Consider the following 21,779-nt stretch of genomic DNA (forward strand, 5'->3'; position numbering starts at 1 on the left):
TGTAAGGAAGGCAGGAAGGAAACATTCTGGTGTTATTTCTAGCCTAATCTTTATTTCCCTGCTTACAGAAACTGCCTCTCCAGTTAACCCTTATTACCATTGTAACAACTAAGGCAAAGTGCCCATCGACCTAAGTGACATTGACTTGGTCACGCCCACATGACCACTGAGCCCCGCCTACCCAGCTGGACATTAGGGCAGAGAACTGGTTGGTAAATTATTTGAATCCCACCACTGATCCCCCTGCTCAAGCAGGAGACCCTATACAATCTCAGACAAGTGGCTGTCCAGTCTCTTCTTAAAAACCTCCTGTGATGGAGCACCCATGGCTTTTGAAGGTAACTTCTGTTCAACTGGTAAATTGTCCTCACTGTTAGGAAGTTTCTCCTTAATTCCAGGTTGCTTCTCTCTTTGATCAGTTTCCAACCATTATTTCTTGTCCTGATCTCTGGGGCTTTGGAAAATAATTTGACCCACTCTTCTTTGTGGCAGCCCTTCAAATACTGGAATACTGCTATCATGTCACCTCTAATTCTTCTTTTCTTTAGACTAGCTAGACCCAAAATCTGCATCCATTCTTCATATGAACTAATGCCCGTAGCCTGGCTTAACTAAGAATGATGGGAACTGTAGTTGCATATACCTGGAAGGCATTATGAGAGGAAAGCAGCTTTTAGGGGAGGGACTGATGGGGAAAATGCCGTAGGTCAACGCAACCATTCTCTTATCCAGAAAGCGAAGGGGGGGCTTCGCGCATGCGTCTCAAAATGCCAACAGCAGCTACCAGCCATGAATGAGATGGTGGGTTTGTATTGTGGCCTATAAGTCACGTGTTCATTTGGCGTCTTAAGTCAAAAAGTAGCTACGTTTTGCTGGACAGGCAGAAAAAAGGTAATCAGCGGCAATATCAGACAATCCCCAGTTGTCAGAATAAATAGCTACTACGCTTCTTAGCCTTGTGTGTGGATCCAGCATGAACCATGTGGTAAATGGTGTCTTACTGGTTATTCATTTACAACAGTCGTTACTACTGCAATACAGAGACAAAATGTCAATGACATTAGAACAGAGTGGTACGCAAGCGGGGAGGACTCAGCCTCTGATTTAGATTCGGTTTAGGTTGACTACTGCAAAATGGAAAGCTAGACTTTATGTGCAATAATCTAGGTCCTGGGTCTCCACCTTTTTGGCTTACCCAGGCCGCACTGAATGAAAAGGAATCGTTTTGGACCACACATCAAATATACAATATTGTTGTATAATATCAAATCACATAGTAATGTTAAAAGTTTACAATGTTATGAGGCCTCCTTAGTAGATGTCCAGGGCCCTATGCAGGCTGTGAACCACAGGCTGGACACAGGTTAGGTTTTTGTAATAAAATGGAGCTAGAATTGCTTTTAGAGAATAAAGATTACTTCCAAGCAGCTAGGGCAACTTTTCAAAAAAATTCTCTCTGTGTTTCTGTCTCTCTTACATGCACGCACACCCCCACATCCACCCCCCCACCCCCCCCCCACACACACACAGAGAGAGAGAGACCAGGTTATAGACTAAATTTTTATAAACTACATGGATGTGACCATAAAGATTTATGCAGTTTCTTTCTCATACACAAATTACTCAACCTCTGTTTCTTTCCAACAACCCTGTTGCTTAAGTTTCCCCACAACCAAAAAGGTAATATTTTCTCCAGGTTTAGCAGTATCTCTTTCAAACACAGCAATTGTTTTTCTTTACTATATATTGTACAAGCAAAAGAGTTCTCAGAAAATTCTAAGAGTGTACCAACAGGGTCTCCCACAAGAAGCTGTGAATGCTGCTTTCAGTGGATTTCCTTGTTTAAAAAAGCTGAATTTACGTATACAAAAGATGCTTCGGCTCCACAGCTCTGCCAAATGCCACATATCTGCTTTTGTGGGGGGCATGAGCAGTTTAGACACCCTCATCATGCAGGGATAAAGTCCACTGAAGACTCTCAGCAATGTTTAATTAAGCTTGATGCACTTACTAAATCACACACACTTGGAGGTGGCCTCAGCTTCTGTTTAGGAGCCACAGTTTAGTTTCTGGCTGGTGAGAGGAAACAGATTGGGTAGGGCTGGTTAAGGCACTGCTGTGCTTAAGCTTCCCATTCATAAACAAGGGGGGAAAGTTATACCCTGAGAGTCCACAGAATAGGGTAGGGTAGTTAGGTGGGTAGGGTAGGGTAGGTAGGTAGGTAGGGTAGGTAGGTAGGTAAGTAGGGCAGGACAGGGCAGGGGAATGGAAGGGGGATAGGGATAGGGATAGCATAGCATAGCATAGAATCTTTATTAGCATTTTATTGTCATTTCCATGAACTCTCTGCAGTTTTACCCATGAGTTGCTTTCAGGTGCATGGCCTGATATTTTTTTTTTGCTAGAATATATAATAATACAAAATGCCTTGTGGCTGCAGAACAGAAGGAATGATATGAATATTCAGGAGGATGATCCCGATAGTAACTATTGATTTTCAAGTAAAAATAAGCCATGTGAGGACAATGCAGATAATCCTCAATTTAGGACCAGAATTGGGACCAGAATTTCTGTTGCTAAGCAAAGTGATTGTTAAGTGAGCTACCCCAGATTTTATGACCTTTTTTGCCATGGGCGTTAAGCAGAACACTGCAGTTATAAGTGATTCACGCAGTAGTTACGTGAATCCAGCTTCCCCCATTGACTTTGCTGATTTGTCAGAAGTTGGCTGGAAATAACGGACAGATGTTGCAACTAAGCACATGCCGGTGGTCAAACAAACCAATTTTGATCATGTGAGTTTGTAGAGATTCTCAGTCATCCATGTCACGGTTGTCCCAAAGGTGCTTTTTCAGGAGGCAACTGGACTTTCTTGTTTTTCTTTTGAAGACGTTTCGCTCCTAATCCAAGAAGCTTCTTCAGGCCTGACAGGACAGTGGGGAATGGAGGGATTTATATTCCTTGCAGACAGCTGGTAATTTGCATCCTTTTAGAGGGTCATTGAAGCACTTGGAGGTTTATCTGTGTCCCTCAGGGTCACCTGAGTAGTGCTTCTGGTTCCTGTAAACTACATTTGTGGTACATAAACTACCTGTAGTTGTATGATTTTTCTTGCCTTCCATTATCCCAGTCTGGTATCCTCTATTTGTGCAATTCCCAGTCTGCTGCACTGGTTGGGAAATTTGGAATTTGCAATCTCAACATACAAGGGAGCGCCACGTTACAATTTAGGATTTGTATCACAAAGTTTTAATTCAAGTTATCACATCATGATGTCATGACATACAACATTTGTCCCTCCATAACTTTTGCTTTTTGATTTCGCATAACTCTTGAAGCTTTTAAGTGATTTCTATTTAAAATGGATGCAGCTTTGATTTCAGCCACCATCTTGATTTTTTTAAAATTTATATTTATTAAGGATATTTATACAGTAAAAGTCAAATCTAAAGAAAAAGAAAAGAAAAAAAGGAAAGAAGAAAACTATACTTATGAAATATATGACTTCCAACCTACTTTTAAAACAGATAGTTAAAAAACACATCATCTCCCCATCCTTCTAACTATTCCAGCACTTCCTTCAGTTCTTTATTTAATTTTCATCTTTTATAATCATTAAATCCATATAACATCATTTCATTTTTTTCTTCCTTTAGCAAAAAATCCATGAAATGTTTCCCATTTTCAAAAGCTTTTCCCTCTATCTAACCAAACAGTTTAATTTTATTTCCACCATTTCCACCAATTCTGATATTTTATGATCCATTCCTCTTTTCTTTCTTTTTTTTACAACCCTGTAATCCTTTATTCAGGGTGGAGTTGGGATGACTGAATGGAGCTGAGCATTTACTGACCGGATGCCCTTCCTGATGTCTATGCGGAGTTTACAGCAGATATTTTGTCTTTGCATCCTAATAGAGAAACATCTGTCGCTGCCTAGGATTAAACTCTGAACCTTCCTAGTGGGAGGCGAGCATCTTTGCCACACCACTTTTATGATCCATTCCTCTATTGTGGAACTTTCAAAACTGGCCACCATCTTGATTTTTCAACACTCATGGACCCATTCCCTGACTTTACCTAATGGAAAAACTAGACTTTTAACTAAGTCATGAAAGGGGCCAAGTGGGGAGATGGTGACCTGGATATGGCTTGCTTCTTTTAAAGAAAATGAACTAAGTGTTTAAAATAAAAGAGCCGAAGGGTACAAATGTATAATGTAATTCAATTTAATTCCATTTAATTGACATTATATGGGTCAGTCCTTGCATAGCATTAGGAAAAAGGGGCATATTTAAGAAACCTACTTAAATATCAAAAGGAGCATATTTGCTGATAAAAAAAGGTTGCTTATAAAAAATAATTTTAAATAAAAACGTGAATTACAAGAAAGCACAGTACCAATATGCTACAAACAAATTAAATAAGCCCAAAAGAATGGAAATTTTAAAGAATGCCAAGGAATTGGCATTCTTTAAAAATCCATTGAAAAATGTGAAATAGAATTTAGGCCAGGGTGGGCAACTAATTTTCCCAAGGGGCCAAATGAGAAACTGGGATACATCATTGTTAGAGTTGTGTAAAAATGTATTGACCAAGACATCACGCTGTCCACACAATATATTGGTTGTTAAAGGAAAACTGCAAATAAAATATATACCACATAGAGAGAGAGAGAGGAGAGAGAGACAGCGACAGAGAGAGAGAGAGAGAGAAAGAGACAGAGAGACACACACAGACAGAGAGAGAGAGACAGAGACAGAGAGAGAGATTGTTGTGGAGGGCTGAATAAATAGAACTGTGAAGGTGCATAGGCATGCATACATGCACCTCTGTATATAAATTGGGGGGAAAGTAGTCACATTAAAGTAAAAGTAATCCATGCAGACCGCCCAAAGGCTGAATGTGACTGTAAAATGTCTAGGTTTGATTTAGATCCATTCTGAAGACATAAAGAGTAAGACCTTGGCAGGCCTCCCAGGAGAAAGTTGTGACCTCAGCTGGGTACCACCTAGTTCTTTCCACCTTTCCATTCAGCCCTTGAACAGGACAGCATGGAATGTAAGAGATTCAGACCTTGAAATAAACATCTCTGCGGAGCAGAGAATCTGAAAATCTTTGCTGTTGGGAACTCACTTTGGCCATCTACTGATTTTGGAATTTGTTCACTTATTTTAGATTTCTACAGCTGCCCATCCCAGTTAATTACTCTGGTCAGTTTGCAATTCAAAAAACAGGTTCACCGACAAAAGGGGGACCGACAAAAGCGCGCCCGACTAAACCGCGGTGACAAAACTGCGAATTCTGAATCGCGCCGACAACAGCGCGCCGACAGAAGGGTGCTGTAAACCTAATCCTAAACCTAATGCTAACCCTAACCCTAAACGTAACGCTAACTCTAAACCTAACCCTAAACCTAACCCTTACCTTAACTTAAATCGCCCTTCTGTCGACGTGCTGTTGTAAATCGCCCTTCTGTCAACGCGCTGTTGTCAGCCTATTGATGATGTCGTGGTTTTAGCGACGCAGTTTTGTCGGCGCGCTTTTGTCGTGCGCGCTTTTGTCTTGTCACGCAAAAAACATAACAATTAAAAATACTTTAACATATTTTAAAACACTAAAGACATCTGGATTAGAATTGTATTGATTATTCCTTACTTTCAAGATCAGCAACATTTTGGGCCAAGGACATATCTGTAATTCTCAAAAGGATGGCTGCAGTGAGAGATCGCATTGTTCACTATCAGTTTTTTTTTTTTTTGTGCCTGAAAGGGGAAGTAAATGGCAATTTCTGGCAAAAATGTCCTAAATCAGTCATGTGTCTGTGGGCTGTAAATGCGGGCTGGTTGCGAATACGCAAAATGTGGTCATGTAACTTCAGTTGGGGGGGGGGTGGGATTGGGTGGTAGCTGTCAGACGTTTGGACCCAGATCCTAAGTAGCTTTGGGATGGGGGTGGGGTGGTGTTGTCTGTTGTAATTTCAAATGGTCGCTATATGGCTGTCATCAATCAGATTACCTGTGACACAACCACAAATTTATGTATTTGCCTGCAATATTAGGTTATTCAGTATTGTGAACAGGGAGTTTACTAAAGAACTGCTCCCAAAAAGGTCATAAAAGCATCATGTGAGTCACTTGATGGCTCATCTTATGACTATCATGATTTATGACTGTAATTGGTGGCCTCAGTTATGGTGGCAAGTCGAGGTGGTAAGTTTCTATTTTCAAGTTTCCCTTTCTCACCATTGACTTTATGATTACTATCCTGAGCAAACAAATAATTTTCCTTGTGAAATAACGGGTGGAACTCCTAAGGAGTTTTTTTTTTTTTTGTCATTTCTTACTTTTATGCCCTAGCTTGTGTTAATCATTTTACCAATGCAAGAATATTTATGGCATAAAAGTCCTGCTTTCTGAATGGCCACATCTCTAGACAATAGGTCAATGCCTGATATCTTTCGTTTTTCCTTTATGCTTTCCTTCTACCACTCCCACCGATAAATATTTCTCTTATGTTCGTCTGCTGTGATACTGAGCTTAAAGGATGAAAATAGCTGAATTCCATGAATTTTGTGTCTGTGTGGGAGACAATAGCAAAAGCTTGTTTAGCCTTCAGAAAAGATGGGCAAGATTCCTTATTGCATTGCAGTAACAGAGTTATTTGGCTATTCCTCTGGAAATGGAGACCTGTGACAGTGATGCCCTGAAAGTCTTGAGCAAGGCCTGATAGTGGTCAATATGGTAATCAGTTCACCTCTGATCAGCATCTCTGTTTGCAATAAAGATTTCTGGAAGTGACATCTCTGCTCTAAACATCGAGAACTGCAGCATTTCAAAAGAGATTATCAATAGCAACACCACTTATATACAGCTTTACAGCCCTCTCTAAGCGGTTTACAGAGTCAGCCTATTTCCCCCAACAATCTGGGTCTTCATTTTACCCACCTCGGAAGGGTGGAAGGCTAAGTCAACCTTAAACCTGGTGAGATTCGAACTGCCAATTGCAGGCAGCTGGTAGCAGAAGTAGCCTGCAGTACTGCACTCTAACCACTGTGCCACCGCGGCTCGATTCTAATATAGGATTTGTTTATTGACTTATGAATCCAACATTATAACTTGACTGGAAAGTCCTATTACAATTAATGTTTGAATTACTTTCTTGTTGCTGTTACTGCCACTGAAGTACTGTATATCGTGGATATGTAGCCTGAGTAATACAATACACATCACAGCATCATAGCGTCATCATGGAGTCTAAAGAAGTCATTCAGGCCATCAAGTACAACATACTTCATACAAGAATGCAAACATCCCTGACAGATGAACCAACATCTGCTGGAACACATCCAAGGGAAGCCCATCACCTTTCTAGGGAATCATACATTCTCCTGTGGCATAGTGATCACAAGAATTTTGTTTTCATGAAAGATGATAGTGCTTGGATGCTTTCTGTTGCACGTGTGGAAAATATCAATTCACTCAGAACCTATTTCTGTTAAAGTTACCAAAAGTGAGTAAAAATAAACCAGAAGTTCTTTCAATATCAGCGATCCAACCTTGCTTCAGGCAATTTCTACTGGGGAAAGATTTGCATAGAAACTCAAGGGAAGGATGAGTGGGAGCTGGGGATTTGCAGTCGGTATTTTTGTGACCGCCAAAACCCAAGTGTTGTAGATTAGGTCATTATGCAGAGAACCAGTTGTGCTGGTTAATGACCGCAATAAAGTTAAGTAAGCAGAAGGCCTGAATGTCTAAGAGACAGCTTATCTCCAATCATTTCTGCCCGCTCAGTATGTTCCAGCAAAGTGGGTGGGCTCCATATCTCCTCCATTAAATATTGCTATCTTGTGGGCGTGAAGAAACATGCCTTTTCTATTGTGGACCCTGGGACAGCATCCCTCAGACATAATGATGGGTTTTAGAAAGCTTTAAACCTGCCTCTGATCCCAGTCCTAGGTTTGGTGTTTCTTCCTGTTTAATGGTCCCTGTTTTGTTTTGTTGGTTTTCTTAATAGGGTGTCTGTTGAACGTTCACTTAATGTTTTCTGCTGTTCTTATGTTGTTGCTGTTTTTAAGTTTTGTACACTGACCAGATTTCACCAGAGTTGGGTGGCCAATACATTTAAACAAATAAGCCAGATAGATGCTCTCTTGAGAAGATTTCGGTCACATAGAACTTCCCATATTCCTTCATTTACTACTTCATATTACTATTGCTACATCATCAGTATGATTATTTGCAAGACAATCTTTTTTTCAATTGTATCTAACTGTCCTAATAAATCAGACAGGGTTGGCATGGTTTGGTTGTCCTCCATGAAGAAATGCCACTTTATGGGACTCCAGAAGCATGCCTTCTCAGTTATGGTTCTTGACTTCCAAAACAGCATTTCCTGTGAGGTCCATATAATCTTACCTGTAATGACCCTCAGGTACATTCCTCTGACCCAAATCTTTATGGTTATAAAGATTTCGCTTTTTTAGCAATCCTGGGTCATGGGAATTTGTGAACTCATGGTTATATTAAGGGTTTTAAAATTCCATATTCTCTGGTTGCTTGTTCATTACTTCTGTTCTTTTGGTTTATTTGCATTTTTCAAACTTTTTTCTTTACCTCGCCTTGAGTCGCATGAGAATTAGGCAGCCTTATAAATCAAAGGAAGGAAGAAAAGGAAGGAAGGATAAATTATGCTCTCCCTTTGCAGCCTCAAGTGAATGCAACTGGTGAGAAAAAAAACCAATAGAAATTGCAAGATTCTGGAGGGAAGTTAGAAACATAGGATGTGAGAGCTACCTTATAAATACATATGTAAAGTTCTATATGTGTGATCTACATAAATATGAGCTATATAGGTAACAGCGGGAAATGACTGCTAAATAAGATAATAAAATATTTGGGTGCTGCAGTAGGATCTTTTAATGTGCAAAATGCAAGGTGCATGACTACTTTTCTATAAAATCCAGATGTTATCCTTTAATCATCAGACTATAATTTCTTTTTCTTTCATCTTTTTATCAATTTTAAAAATAATCTTGATATGCCATATCACTACACAAATTGTGAAGAAGCGAAATTGTATGAAAACCAACCAACTGAATTTTTAATCAAACAAGGTGGGGTTTTCATACTAAACTAAGAGTTCCGGAGTTTGTGCATTTGTACATTGTAAAATCTCCAGACTTTGGGTTGTACATGTTATCACATTAAGCCTGTTATGTGGACACAGCAATTGTATCTCATTAATCCTGATTTGAAGTTAGGCATGTTCTAATAACAAACTCTGATATGAAGTTTTATTGTGGAAAAGCCTATAAAATTATTACAGGATTTCAGCACTTTGTAATATATCAAAATAAAATATAATAACTTAAGACTTGAATTGTTGTGCATCTTTTTCCTACTCACATGGTGTAAGGAGCTAGTAATAGAAGACTCTATTAAGAAAAAGAAAGGAATAGATTTCCCTAGTCTCCTATTTTACTCATCAAAGGTAGGTTACCTGGTTGTTTGTAACCATGTGAAAATGGGCTCTCCAGAAAAAGAAGCAAAGATGGGTTCTGTAGCAAGAGTTTTGTCATGAAAAATTAAATTGGTCCTAGTCTGTACGGCAACTAGAATCTTAGCTATGCATGTGTGAAAAGGGAACATGTGACCTTTTTGCCCTATTCAAAGCCCTTGTGAATATTGTGTTCCAGATGCTGATTGCTAATTAATTCATTCATCTGTGGAATGGATTGCTAATTAAGCAGTCCAGGAGACTTCATGCTAAAAGGAGAGATACTAACTCAAGACTCTTTTGTCATGGCTGATGTCATCCTGGAACCAATCCCGCAGGCCTCTGGGCCAGGTGTGTTTGCCTTTGTTTGCTGGTTACTAAAAATAAAATATTAATAGAGGATTGAAGATAGTCTCAGCAGCTGGAGGAAATGATGCAACTTTGCCCAAGGAAGAGAATATTAAAGCTATAGACCTAACCTGGAGCAGCTTAATATAGGGAGAAGTTGAATAGGAGCTTATTCAGGAAAGCATTCAAGAAACAGCATTGGGACCAAGCTCTTAGATTCAATTATATAGCTGCCTCAATCCTCTTTGGGCCATTCTTAAAAGGCATTAGGTCATCCCTTGCTAATCCTGAACGGCTTGGCAAATTGAAGTGGGTTGACTTGGAAAATAAGTCTGTTACACATTATGAAATACTTGCTCTTGACTAACATTCATTAATTCAGGGCCATGAATGAATGGCATAACAGTCTTCATGTTCTAGAACAGGGGTGTCAAACCCGCGTTGTCACAGCAACATCACGTGACATATTGTGATTTTTTTCCCCCCTTAGCTAAACCAGGTGTAAGCATGGCCAGTGCATGACACATCCAGCCCATGAGTTTGACAGCCCTGCTCTAGAATTTATTGAAAGACTTTGGTGCAGTTACATGAAGAAGCAGACCAGTTATGGTGGGCTTCAGTGCGCTGTGATATTCAGGAATAATTGATATCTCTCTCCCTCCTTCTCTCTCTCTCTCTCTCTCTCTCTCTCTCTAATTCTTCATCTATCTATCCATCCATCATCATCATCATCATCATTCCAAAATTCCCCAGCTTGAACTCTGCAAAATACATTTGATCACAATCTCCATGGTTAAATAGATATTTTTCACATCTAAGCAAGATTGTAATATAAGCTCCTTTGAGGTCCTGCAGAAAAGTCAAGATATAGGTCCAACAACACATATGGCAAGTAACATTATGGAGAAGGATCAGATTAATTTAGAGTTCTCTTTTCTCCTTGGCTTCATCTTCCCATTGCTGGGATTAGTGAAGAATGTTCTTAAAACCCTCCATCCTAATCCTTCATGGCTACAGCTCTGTAATTAGAAAGTTTCATCATGAGTTTGGGAGCAATATTCTGATCATTTTTCTAGATGTCAGACTAAATAGTCAAAATGCAGGTCTGTATTTCTCACTATGACAAGAACATGCTCACATTAGCAGCCAGGAAAACAGGAAAAGGAGGATACGGTACATAGATATCTGTGCCTTTATTTAGACCATTTTCTACTGTCTACTGGGATTTCAGCAGAAACAGGATAGGATCAATGTAATTTTTATTAAAAATAGTGTAACAAAGAAATTAAAATAGATTTACATAACTTGCTTGAATCTAATTACCCTTTGGTGATTAGGCAAGATAGATGATAGAAAGTAGAAAGTTGCAACCATAGAATAAGAAGGAAATTTATAATTGTATTAGTAATTGTTGTAAGAAAGATTGGAAGCTATTTCTTTTTATTTTTTCTATCTTTTCTATTTTTTCACTTACTTTTTTCCTTTCTTATACTTTTAGTATTCCCTTCGATTTCTTTTTCTTTATTTTAGGTTGTAGTATTTATATATCCTTACGATTTATATCGATCGTTTTCTAGTAAGATTTGATTGCTTATTTGTACCCTGTGGCTATCATTAAGTGTTGTATCTTATGATTCTTAATGAATATATTTTGTTTTTTTCTTTATGTACACAGAGAGCATATGCACCAAAGACAAATTGTTTGTGTGTCCAATCACACTTGGCCAATAAAGAATTCCATTCTATTCTATTCAAAAAATCTTTAATGAAAATTGTTTTAAAATCAAATTAGTTTCTCAGATTGTTGGCATGAATTCAATATAAAAGCTCCAAAATTCATTCTTGAAAGAAAGTAAGCACATGTCTTGTACACAGGCACGAATGATGTGGCCTTTATATGTATATAATCCAGGAATCTATATCAAATAACCATTAATCCTGTACATCTGAGAGTACAGGAAATGGTTTTCCGTGTATCTGAATATACAGTACCTGAAGCCAACTAATGTTATATTTTACTAGCAAGATTTTCCATGAAGGGACTGATATCTTTTTTTTTAAGGTCCTATAAAACATGTTATATTCTGAGGGTGTGTCTGTACACACTGTCAGTTTTCCTGCTTTTGAAACCATAATACTCGTTCCTCCTATTTTTCCCACAACAGCAACAACACTGTGAGGTAATTTACAGAGGTGGGTTCCTACCGTTTTGCGCCGACTGGGTCACTGAACCAGTAGGGACAGCATGCTCGCCATGCCCCCGAACCAGTTCCCTGGTCACTGCGACATTTTTTTTTTTACATTTTTAATGTTATGCACATGCGCAGACCTATTTACAGGCTACTGCGCATGTGTGCACATTGCACGCGCACCGAACTGGCGGTAATGCCAGCAGAAACCCATCCCTGGTGGGTTGGGCTGAGAGAGAGTGACGGGCCCAAAATCACCCAACTGACTTTTCGTGCCTAAGGCAGGACTAGAATTCACAGGCTCCTGGCTTCTAGCCTTAATCATTGTAAACTGGCTTGTGCCTTTTACTATATTCTATAGCCTGCTTTGTCCAAGCGGGTTGATGGAGGAACTGTGCATCCTTTCCTCCGCAGAAGCCACTGGTGATTTTTTTTAAAGTGAAAATCCTTCTTTCATTTGCAAATCCCTCCGTCTCAGTGGGATGTTTTTCGGTTTGAATGCTGCAAAGCTGTTGTGAACTGTTGTGCCTGGAAAATCTTCGCTACGTGCCAACATGCAAAGAAGAAATCTGCAAATGCCTGAAAATAGCATAAAAGGCATCTGTTGGGTGCTCCAATATGGAGTGCCTTGCTTGTGATCAATTAGCTGGCTAGCCAGACCTTGTTTACCTAGGAGCTTGCTTCCATCCGTTGCAAAGTTCTGTTTCATTTACTGTGTTTTGTCAGCTAAACAGTCAAGAGACCTTCTGGTTTTTTTAAAAAAGCCTTCTTATATTGAAACCTTTCCAGAAATGCATGTTTTTCAATCTCTGAAGTGCTGTAAAAAGAGGCAAACAAAATGTTTACGTTGAGGAAAGGTCCATAGCACTGAGCCTATAAAACTTTCCTAATGGCTGGGTTAAAATATATACAACATTAGTAAATAGATTATTAATATGCACCAATTTCGTTCAGATATTATAAGGTGGTGCAGTGGTTAGAATGCAGTATTCCAGGCTAACTCTGCCAACTGCCAGCAGTTCAATCCTAACCGGCTCAAGGTTGACTCAGCCTTCCATCCTTCCAAGGTCTGTAAAATGTGAATCCAGATTGTTGGGGGCAATATGCTGATTGTAAACCATTAGAGAGGGCTGGAAAGCATTGTGCAGCAATGTATGTACATAGCATGTATAATATTGCTATTATACATGCTATGTTTTGCTAGAAACGTTTGAGGGTTTGGAAAATGTGCCATATAGTACTTGGTCAAGAAAATGCACCATACCTGTCATAGCATCTGATGTATTCTAAATTATTAACTGCACAGAAGACAATATTTGTAGCTCAGGGTTTCCTTAGTGCTCACTGAGCTCATTACCTTTACTTTTACCACCCTTCTCACAAAACAGAACAGTTGAAATCTATGGAGAAAACTCTTTTTATGAGAAGCTTGTTTGTGAGTTCCATTCCTTCTGATAAAGCAGAATATATGAGTAATTTCACTCCATTCCATGAGTTCACAGGTGCCTTCAAAAATATGTTTAACAAAGGGTTAACATAGGGAGTTAGGGAAAGTGGAATCAAGGTGTAGTTTTATTATGCATTTGCACATTGGTGCCAAGAAAACTACATATACAAATACAAGCTCAGCTCCAAGGGGTATTTATTTGCCATCATGCAAATTGTAAAATAGAGCTCACTAAGAAATCAACTGTCCTATTATTTCTTACATTTATGTGACGTCAGACTCCCAGTAAGCTCTTCATTTGCACTTGCTCAGAATTTTGAATAATATTCTAATTTATGAGAACAATGCTGTAAAAAAATGGAACGTTCTTCTTTTTTGTTGCATAGCCATTTAAGGGCATTTTTTCCCCACTTCCCATCCAGGTATTTGTGGTTTCTCCCAAGTTTCAGGATCAGAAATCTCTTGCTTTCAAAATATCTCTTGATCCAATATCCTGTTTTTATGGGCAAATTCCTATTAGTTAGGAAGGCTTTCCCCCTGCTCTGCCTCTCCTTCCCCTCTGCTGAGCAGCATCCTATGCTAGCATGCTGTCTCCATGGAAACAAGGACATTACCCCTCATTTTTACTAGCCTTCCTCTTGTTTGTAGACTGTGTTGGTTTTCTAAATTTTATACCATAGATCATAAATGAAAAGTTGTGAAATCTGTAGTATAAATCGGAAGAAAAAAAGAAATATAGAACTGTCAGTCTTGGGAATCAGCCCCTTTGTCTCTGTGTAGATACGTCACAGAAATCCCACAACATTGTTCCAGTGAGCAGTATTTTGCTCTGGTTTTGAGTGCAAGTAATCCCTCCCAGAAACAAAATTCAGGCATGATAAGGCAGCTGTTCTCCCTCCTGATCACCCTCAAGAGACGTGGGTCTAAAATTCTCATCATATTAAATAAGAGCAAATTTGGAAGTGGTCAGATAGGTAAAATCAGGGGTGAAATCTAGCAGTTTCTGACAGGTTCTGGAGAACCGGTAGCAGAAATTTTGAGTAGTTTGGAGAACTGGCAAATGCCACCTCTGGCTGGCCCTAGAGTGGGGTGGGAATGGAGATTTTGCAGTAACCTTCCCCTGGAATGGGGTGGGAATGGAGATTTTGCAGTATCCTTCCCATGCCACACCCACCAAGCCACATGATGCCCACCAAGCCATGCCCACAGAACCAGTAGTAAAAAAAATTGAATTTCATCATTGGGTAAAATCTATTTTTTTCTGGAGTAGAGGGAAGCACTAACAGTCTGTTTGCAAGGAGGAGAATCAAATGCCTCCAAGTAAGGAACAGCACTTTCCTCAATTCATCCCTCTGGGTAGCAATAGCAGTAGCAATAGCAGTTAGACTTATATACCGCTTCATAGGGCTTTCAGCCCTCTCTAAGCGGATTACAGAGTCAGCATATCGCCCCCACAGTCTGGGTCCTCATTTCACCCACCTCAGAAGGATGGAAGGCTGAGTCAACCTTGAGCCGGTGAGATTTGAACCGCTGAACTGTAGATAGCAGTCAGCTGAAGTGGCCTGCAGTACTGCACCCTAGCCACTGCGCCACCTCAGCTCTCTAATATTCAGAGATGAAGGCAGATATATGTGTCCCGGGATAATGTTGCATGAGCCAATCTTTGTTGGTCACCGGGACCAGAGTTTTAATCTTCTGAGCTTTCAGACTCATGCTAGAAACTGACCCAGATTGGATCCTGAAGTATTCATCTTATTTTGCCTACACACTTGAAAGTGTTTGCATAGTTTTTCTCAGCCTGGCATTCTGCAGGAATGTTGGGTTGTGACTCTCAGAACTAATTGAGGCACAAGTGGATGATGCCAGATTGGGTACAACTAGCTTATCTAGCAAGCTGTCATCACTGCTGTCATCAATGCAGCTTCTGAGTTACTCTCTAAATACTAGGGGTGCTCACCGTCAATTTGACCAAAACAAATTGTAAAAAGAGATTTCTGTAACGTATTTATATTGCATGAACAAGATCAATTTGATATAAGAAGAGTTTACTGGAGATCCATTTCATTAAGAATCTCTCGGCAGGAGAAAATATGGAAAATCCTCTCTATCGCTATTATACTTTTAGAAACTTTTAACATGTCCTTTTACTTTGTCCATGTTCTAAAACAAAATGTTCCAAATTAGTTGGCCATACTTTACAGGTGTTTTTCCTTCCCACCTCCTTATCTTTTTCTGGGTGTATATCATGGGAATCTAAATGTGGATAAAAAAGAACAGTCTTTCTCAAAAGTGGCAGCATTCAAATGGGTCAGACTACAGTTCCCATCAGTCCCTCAGTCTGTTTGTGTAGTACTGAGGACTGGTTTTTAATCCATGTTCGTAGTGTTTGAATGGTTTCCATGTTGAACTGGAAGCATGAAAATTGGGAGGGGGAAAGAAACCTCCCTCTTTGTCTGTGGCGAGAGGAAACTGCATTCACAATTGCCAGGTATTTTGAAAAAGAAAATTGCATTGGCAGATTACAATGTAATGAGATATCTAGCCTAGAGGTGCATTATAGAATGAGGGAGAGAGAACATAAAGTTCCCAAATGAAAGAACAAAGTTCTCATTTTCCAGAAGATAAAACTTTCTGAAGCTGTAGGGACAATCATGGGTCACTTAAAGTGACATGCCTGGACTCTGGAGGCATCAGATTGGAGAAGATCTCTGTTATACGACAAATCAAAATTTAATACTTTAATACATTAATACTTAACATCCTCTTCTTTACAGCTTTTCATTTAACAGTTTCCTCTTTTTATATCTCCTCCTTTCTAACTTCTGTTTCTGTTATCTAGCCATTGATAAAATTTATCCCATATCAAAAAATATTGTTTCTTCTTTATCCTTAATACTAAGTGTTAGTCTGTCCATTTCTGCACATTCTAGTATTTTCTTAATTACTCCTCCTCGGACAGAGTCTTGTCATTTTTCCACTGTTGTGCAAATACAATTCTAGTTGCAGTTAGTATATGCAAAATCAAGTATATAGTCTTTTTATCATATTTTTTCTGGTAGAATGTCCAACAAAAATATCACTGGTTTCAGATCTATATGTTGTTTTATCATTTTTTTTTCCAGCCATGTATGTATTTTCGTCCAATATTTTTTTTTTTGCTTTTAGGCTTGGCACCACATATGATAATATGAACCAGTTAGTTTGCTCTTTAATGTGCCATGCAAATAGAAAATTTGGATAATTGAGTAAACCATGGGTCAGTTAACTATAAGGGAATGTATCAAGTGAAAGTAACATAATTAAGAATAGATGAGGTAGCAATTTGGCTGTAATTAACCCCAAACTTCCAAAGGAAAAAAAACACACACCAAATTTCAAACAAGTGTGCTTCAAGGAAGGTTTTTGGATGACATTTCAGGATATTTTGCTGCTAGAAATTAAAACAAATGAGGATGGCCCAATAACTTACATGGAATTACTCAAGAAAAAACAATGTTTTGGAACTATAAAGCCCAGGGGTATCAAACTGGCGGCCCGCGGGCCAAATGTGTCACATGCAGGCCACACCCACCCCAGCACATGAAACATTAAGTGACAGTAACATGATGCTGTGAGTTTGACACCTGTGATATAGCCTGAAAATATGTAGAATTTAAATAAAGACAAACCTGAACGGATTGTTACATTCAAACAGCTCCCCAGTCGATGAACGAAGTGACGCTGTATCTCTTGTGCTTCCACCTGGAAGAAGTAAATGGCTGCAAGGAATTAGGTCTTAAATCTTGCACTTGTCAGCAGTGTGAAGTTGATGATGAATAGAGTGTTACAAATAGATCAGAATTTGAAGAGTTTTTAAAAATAAATTGAGTGGAAATGGCAACAGGTACTATAATGAGGATATGTTCCTGAAAATCGAGTCAATAGGTGAATTTGGGAGCATGGAAGAAGAGTTTTGGGGATTATTCTCCCTGCAAATGTCTTGGCCTACAATTTTCTCTGCTTAACACCCTATGTTTTGTGAATGTAAATTTGTGCCCGGGTTTGTCATATAAAGCCTGCAATTCTGGAAATTTTATCTGTATTTGTATTTCATCTGTATTTCTTCTCTTTCTGAAGATGTGTCTAGCAGTGCTTTCACTGTATTAACACATGTATTGAAACTGAACCAGTGCCTTCCAATGAGCCAAGGTGGCACAGTGGTTAGAGTGCAGTACTGCAGGCTACTTCTGCTGACTGCTGGCTGACTGCAATTTGGCAATTCAAATCTCACCAGGCTCAAAGTTGACTCAGCCTTCTAGCCTTCCGAGATGGGTAAAATGAGTATCCAGATTGTTGGGGGCAATATGCTGATTCTGTAAAACCACTTAGAGAGGGCTGTAAAAGCACTATGAAGCGATATATAAGTCTTAAGTGCTATTGCTATTTTGTATTTGCAATATTTTCTTAACCAGGTTTAATGATGCTTAATGCATATACTTGAACATTGGTTGGGTTTGGGGGGGGGGAGTGTATTTGTGCAAATCCAGCCATTTAATTGATGTATGAACCCAAGAAAGAGTTAATTCAATAATTAATTTAGAAACAGGAAAATAGCTTCTGCTGAGGGTTTCAGATGACTGGAAATTCATTATTCAAAGCTGAAGCTTTGCAGCTGTTAGACATGATTGGGCTCCTACAATGGACAGAGTCAAAGTTTGCTTAATTATAGCTTACAAGTGAAGGCAATTATAATTATATAATTAATATAAGGTAATTATAATTATTAGAGTTTACTAATGAAGGTAAACTAATAAAGGTAATGAAAGCAATGAGAGCCAGTTTGGTGTAATGGTTAAGGCATCAGGCCAGAAACTGGTAGACTGTGAATTCTAGTCCTGCCTTGGGCACAAAGCCGCTGAGTCAGCCCTAGGATCCATTTCTGAAAACTCTACCAAGAAAATGGATGGAAACTAATCAAGGAGAGAAGCAACCTGGAACTAAGGAGAAACTTCCTAACAATGAGGGTGGAAATTTTGATAGTCCGGAGAACCGGTAAATACCACCTCTGACTGGCCCCGCCCCCATCTATACTCTCTGCCTCCCGAATCCCAGCTGATCGGGAGGGAATGGGGATTTTGCAGTAACCTTCCCCTGCCACGCCCACCAAGCCACGTCCACAGAACTGGTAGTAAAAAAATTTGAATCCCACCACTGATTAGCACTAACAAGATTACAGGTACAACAAATGTCTAAGTGACAGTTGGTTCTTTAAAATCTCACACTTCCAGTGACGGTCCCTGTCTGGATGGCAGTTTAGAGAACATCCCTCATTATCTGTTTCATTGCCCATATTATTTGCTGCATGTAATGTACTGAATAGAGAAGAAAATTATTCTGGCTGAAATCCCATAAAATTACATTGTTATGGAAAACACAGAACATGGCTATCTTGTGTGTGTCGGCAGGTTTTGCTTAAGTCACGGTTGACTCTCATAAACCCTTACCAATAAAAATAATGATTTTACTCTTGCAATCATTTTTATGGTTATTAACCTGACTTTATATAATTTTACATCTAGTTCACTAAAGTGTTTGCTGTTTTATAGCATAGCTGATAACTGTACATTACCTATCCATAGGCTGGAACAATAGCAATAGCAATAGCAGTAGACTTATATACCGCTTCATAGGGCTTTCAGCCCTCTCTAAGCGGTTTACAGAGAGTCAGCATATTGCCCCCAACAATCTGGGTCCTCATTTTACCCACCTCGGAAGGATGGAAGGCTGAGTCAACCCTGAGCCGGTGAGATTTGAACCGCTGAACTGCTGATCTAGCAGTAGCCTGCAGTGCTCATTTAACCACTGCGCCACCTTGGCTCTTATGTTAACTTAAATTTAAAAAGGTACTAAAAGACAGAAAAGTCTATGACTTTTACTTGGTGATCAGAACTTGCACCTGTCCAGATGTGTTTTAGTGTTGATCACACCGGCAGGACCCGCTAGAAGCCGCTAACATCTGGAACACTATGTGTCCTTTACTTCTGCTGCTTCTAGATCACGGGTGCCAAACTCGCCATGTCACATTGCCATAACGTGACATATCACAATGTTTTCCCTTCGTGGAGATGTGGTGGGCATGGCCTGCATGTGATGCATCTGGCCCGCAGGCCACCAGTTTGACACCCTTGTTCTAGATCAAATTTTGAAATGACAAAATGAAGCCAGCTTCTTGGCTTTGTCATTGGCCAAAAACAAGCCGTTATTGGTACATTTGTTTGTTTGTTTATTTATTAGTTTGTCAAACGTGTACAGGATAGCAGGTATAAGTATGAACATGGATGTGAACAAAGGAAATGAATACAAATAAATGGGGACAGCAGGACAGGGACGGTACACACGCTGGTGCTCTTATGCACGCCCCCTTTACGGACCCCTTAGGAATGAGGTGAGGTCCATGGTAGACAGTTTAAGGTTGAAGCTGTGAGGGTTTGAGGACGTAACAACAGAGTCAGGTAAGTGCACTAAAGGAATTGACCACTCTGTTGCTGAAGTCGTATTTTCTGCAATCGAGTTTGAAATGGTTTACCTTGAGTTTGTATCAACTGTTTGTCCGTGTATTATTGTGGTTGAAGCTGAAGTAGTCATTGGCAGCTAGAACGTTGTAGCAGACAATTTTGTGTATTATGCTTAGATAAGACCGAAGGCGGCGCAGTTCCAGGTTGTCCAAGCCCAAAATTTCAAGCCTGGTGGCATAAGGGATTCTATTGTGAGTAGAGGAGTGAAGTACTCTTCTCGTGAAATACCTCTGGACCCGCTCGATCGTAGTAGTAGTCAACACACCAGCAGATGGGCTGGGCTCCGTGGTATTTCCATATTCACATACAATATTATTATCCCCTAATAGCCTTCACTTGAGCATATTAGTTTTATATTTAGGTGCTCTAACTCTCAATATATTCAGGGTCCTCCAAGTAGTATAAGGGAGGTCAGATCCTTCAGCCATATCCTCCTTTAATTTTATTCTTTGCTCGATGGTCTCCTTCCTCCATCTTTTAATTCGATTTTGTTCTTGTGTAGCCTCAAGGATGTTTGTTCTTTCCATAAAGATGTAAAAGTACAAACAAGATTTGTATTTCTGCTGAATGAAATACAGTAGCTTTTTCCAGATCTCTATCTGATGCTAAACTTCTATGAGGAACAACAGAGTTCCATCCTTGTTGCCACCTCTTCTGTCAACTCTCAGCCTTTTTTGGGGGTGGGGGCAGAGAGGAGAGGAGTTGGTTTTAATGGATGGGGGATTTGCATGAATATTCCCTGTTCTGCTCAAATATATTTGCTCCTCCAAAAAAGGCTTCTCAATCAGTCCTTACAAAAAACATCACATTCTTAACAAGCTTCTGAAAACACTAAGATAACTTGAAAATTGGAAAATGGGGGGAAATCTCATTGCCAGTGAAACTATATAGCTTTTGAAAGATTATTATGCACCATTTCCTTTATTAGATTCCCTATTCATGCAACTAGGTTTGCGTGTCTGGCAGTTTATTAGTTCCCTGATGGATCACCTTAATTTATTCTCTTTTATTTGGCAGCGCACTTGAAGAGATAGGAACCAACATCTCCACACAAGAAAGGCTCTGATGGCCAGCAACAACACCACCAGCATAGCACAAGCAAGGAAGCTGGTGGAACAGCTCAAAATGGAGGCAAATATCGACAGAATAAAGGTAAACACCATTTAGCACTCTAATGGGATTATTCTAAAGAGGTCTTGTACAAACCGATGCCCTTCAGATCAGTGGTGGGATTCAAAAAAAATTAATACCGTCTGTGGGTGTGGTGTGGTGGGCGTGGCAGGGGAAGGATACTGTAAAATCTCCATTCCCTCCCACTCCAGGGGAAGGTTACTGCAAAATCCCCATTTCCTCCCGATCAGCTGGGACTCGGGAGGCAGAGAATAGATGGGGGCAGGTCCAGTCAGAGATAGTATTTACCGGTTCTCCGAACTACTCAAAATTTCCACTACCGCTTCTCCAGAACTGGTCAGAACCTGCTGAATACTACTTCTGCTTCAGATGTATTGGTACTCACTTGCTATCTTCCCCAGGCAGCACTCCCTTTATTTCTTAGCTACAAATAGTCCTTGACTTACAAGCATTTGCTTAATGACCACTCAAAGTTATGACAAAAAGTGACCTACAACCAGTTCTCACTCAATCGTCGCAAGTCTCTGCAGTCACATTATCAAACTTTTGAGCACTTGGCAATCAGCAAATATTTACAACGGTTGCAGTGTCCCTGGTCATTTGTGATCTTTC

General features: G+C 39.6%; 1 protein-coding gene across 2 annotated transcripts in view; it reads left to right on the top strand.

Moving 5' to 3' along the window:
* Positions 1–21,779, top strand: part of GNG2 (G protein subunit gamma 2) — a 55,908-nt gene that overhangs the window by 27,684 nt on the left and 6,445 nt on the right. The window contains exons 2-3 of one of the 2 annotated variants that reach the window (XM_087728408.1): positions 9,698–9,849; positions 21,054–21,188. In XM_087728408.1, coding sequence (XP_087584534.1) covers positions 21,102–21,188 — 87 coding nt within the window. In that variant the 5' untranslated portion in view covers positions 9,698–9,849; positions 21,054–21,101. The remainder of the gene's footprint in view (positions 1–9,697; positions 9,850–21,053; positions 21,189–21,779) is intronic. The other variant, XM_014058877.2, reaches the window with a different exon arrangement.

Source organism: Thamnophis sirtalis, unplaced genomic scaffold, assembly GCF_051295495.1.
Source record: "Thamnophis sirtalis isolate CommonGarterSnake01/CBP01778 unplaced genomic scaffold, rThaSir2_p1.2 scaffold_1, whole genome shotgun sequence".
Taxonomy (NCBI): Eukaryota; Metazoa; Chordata; class Lepidosauria; order Squamata; family Natricidae; genus Thamnophis; species Thamnophis sirtalis.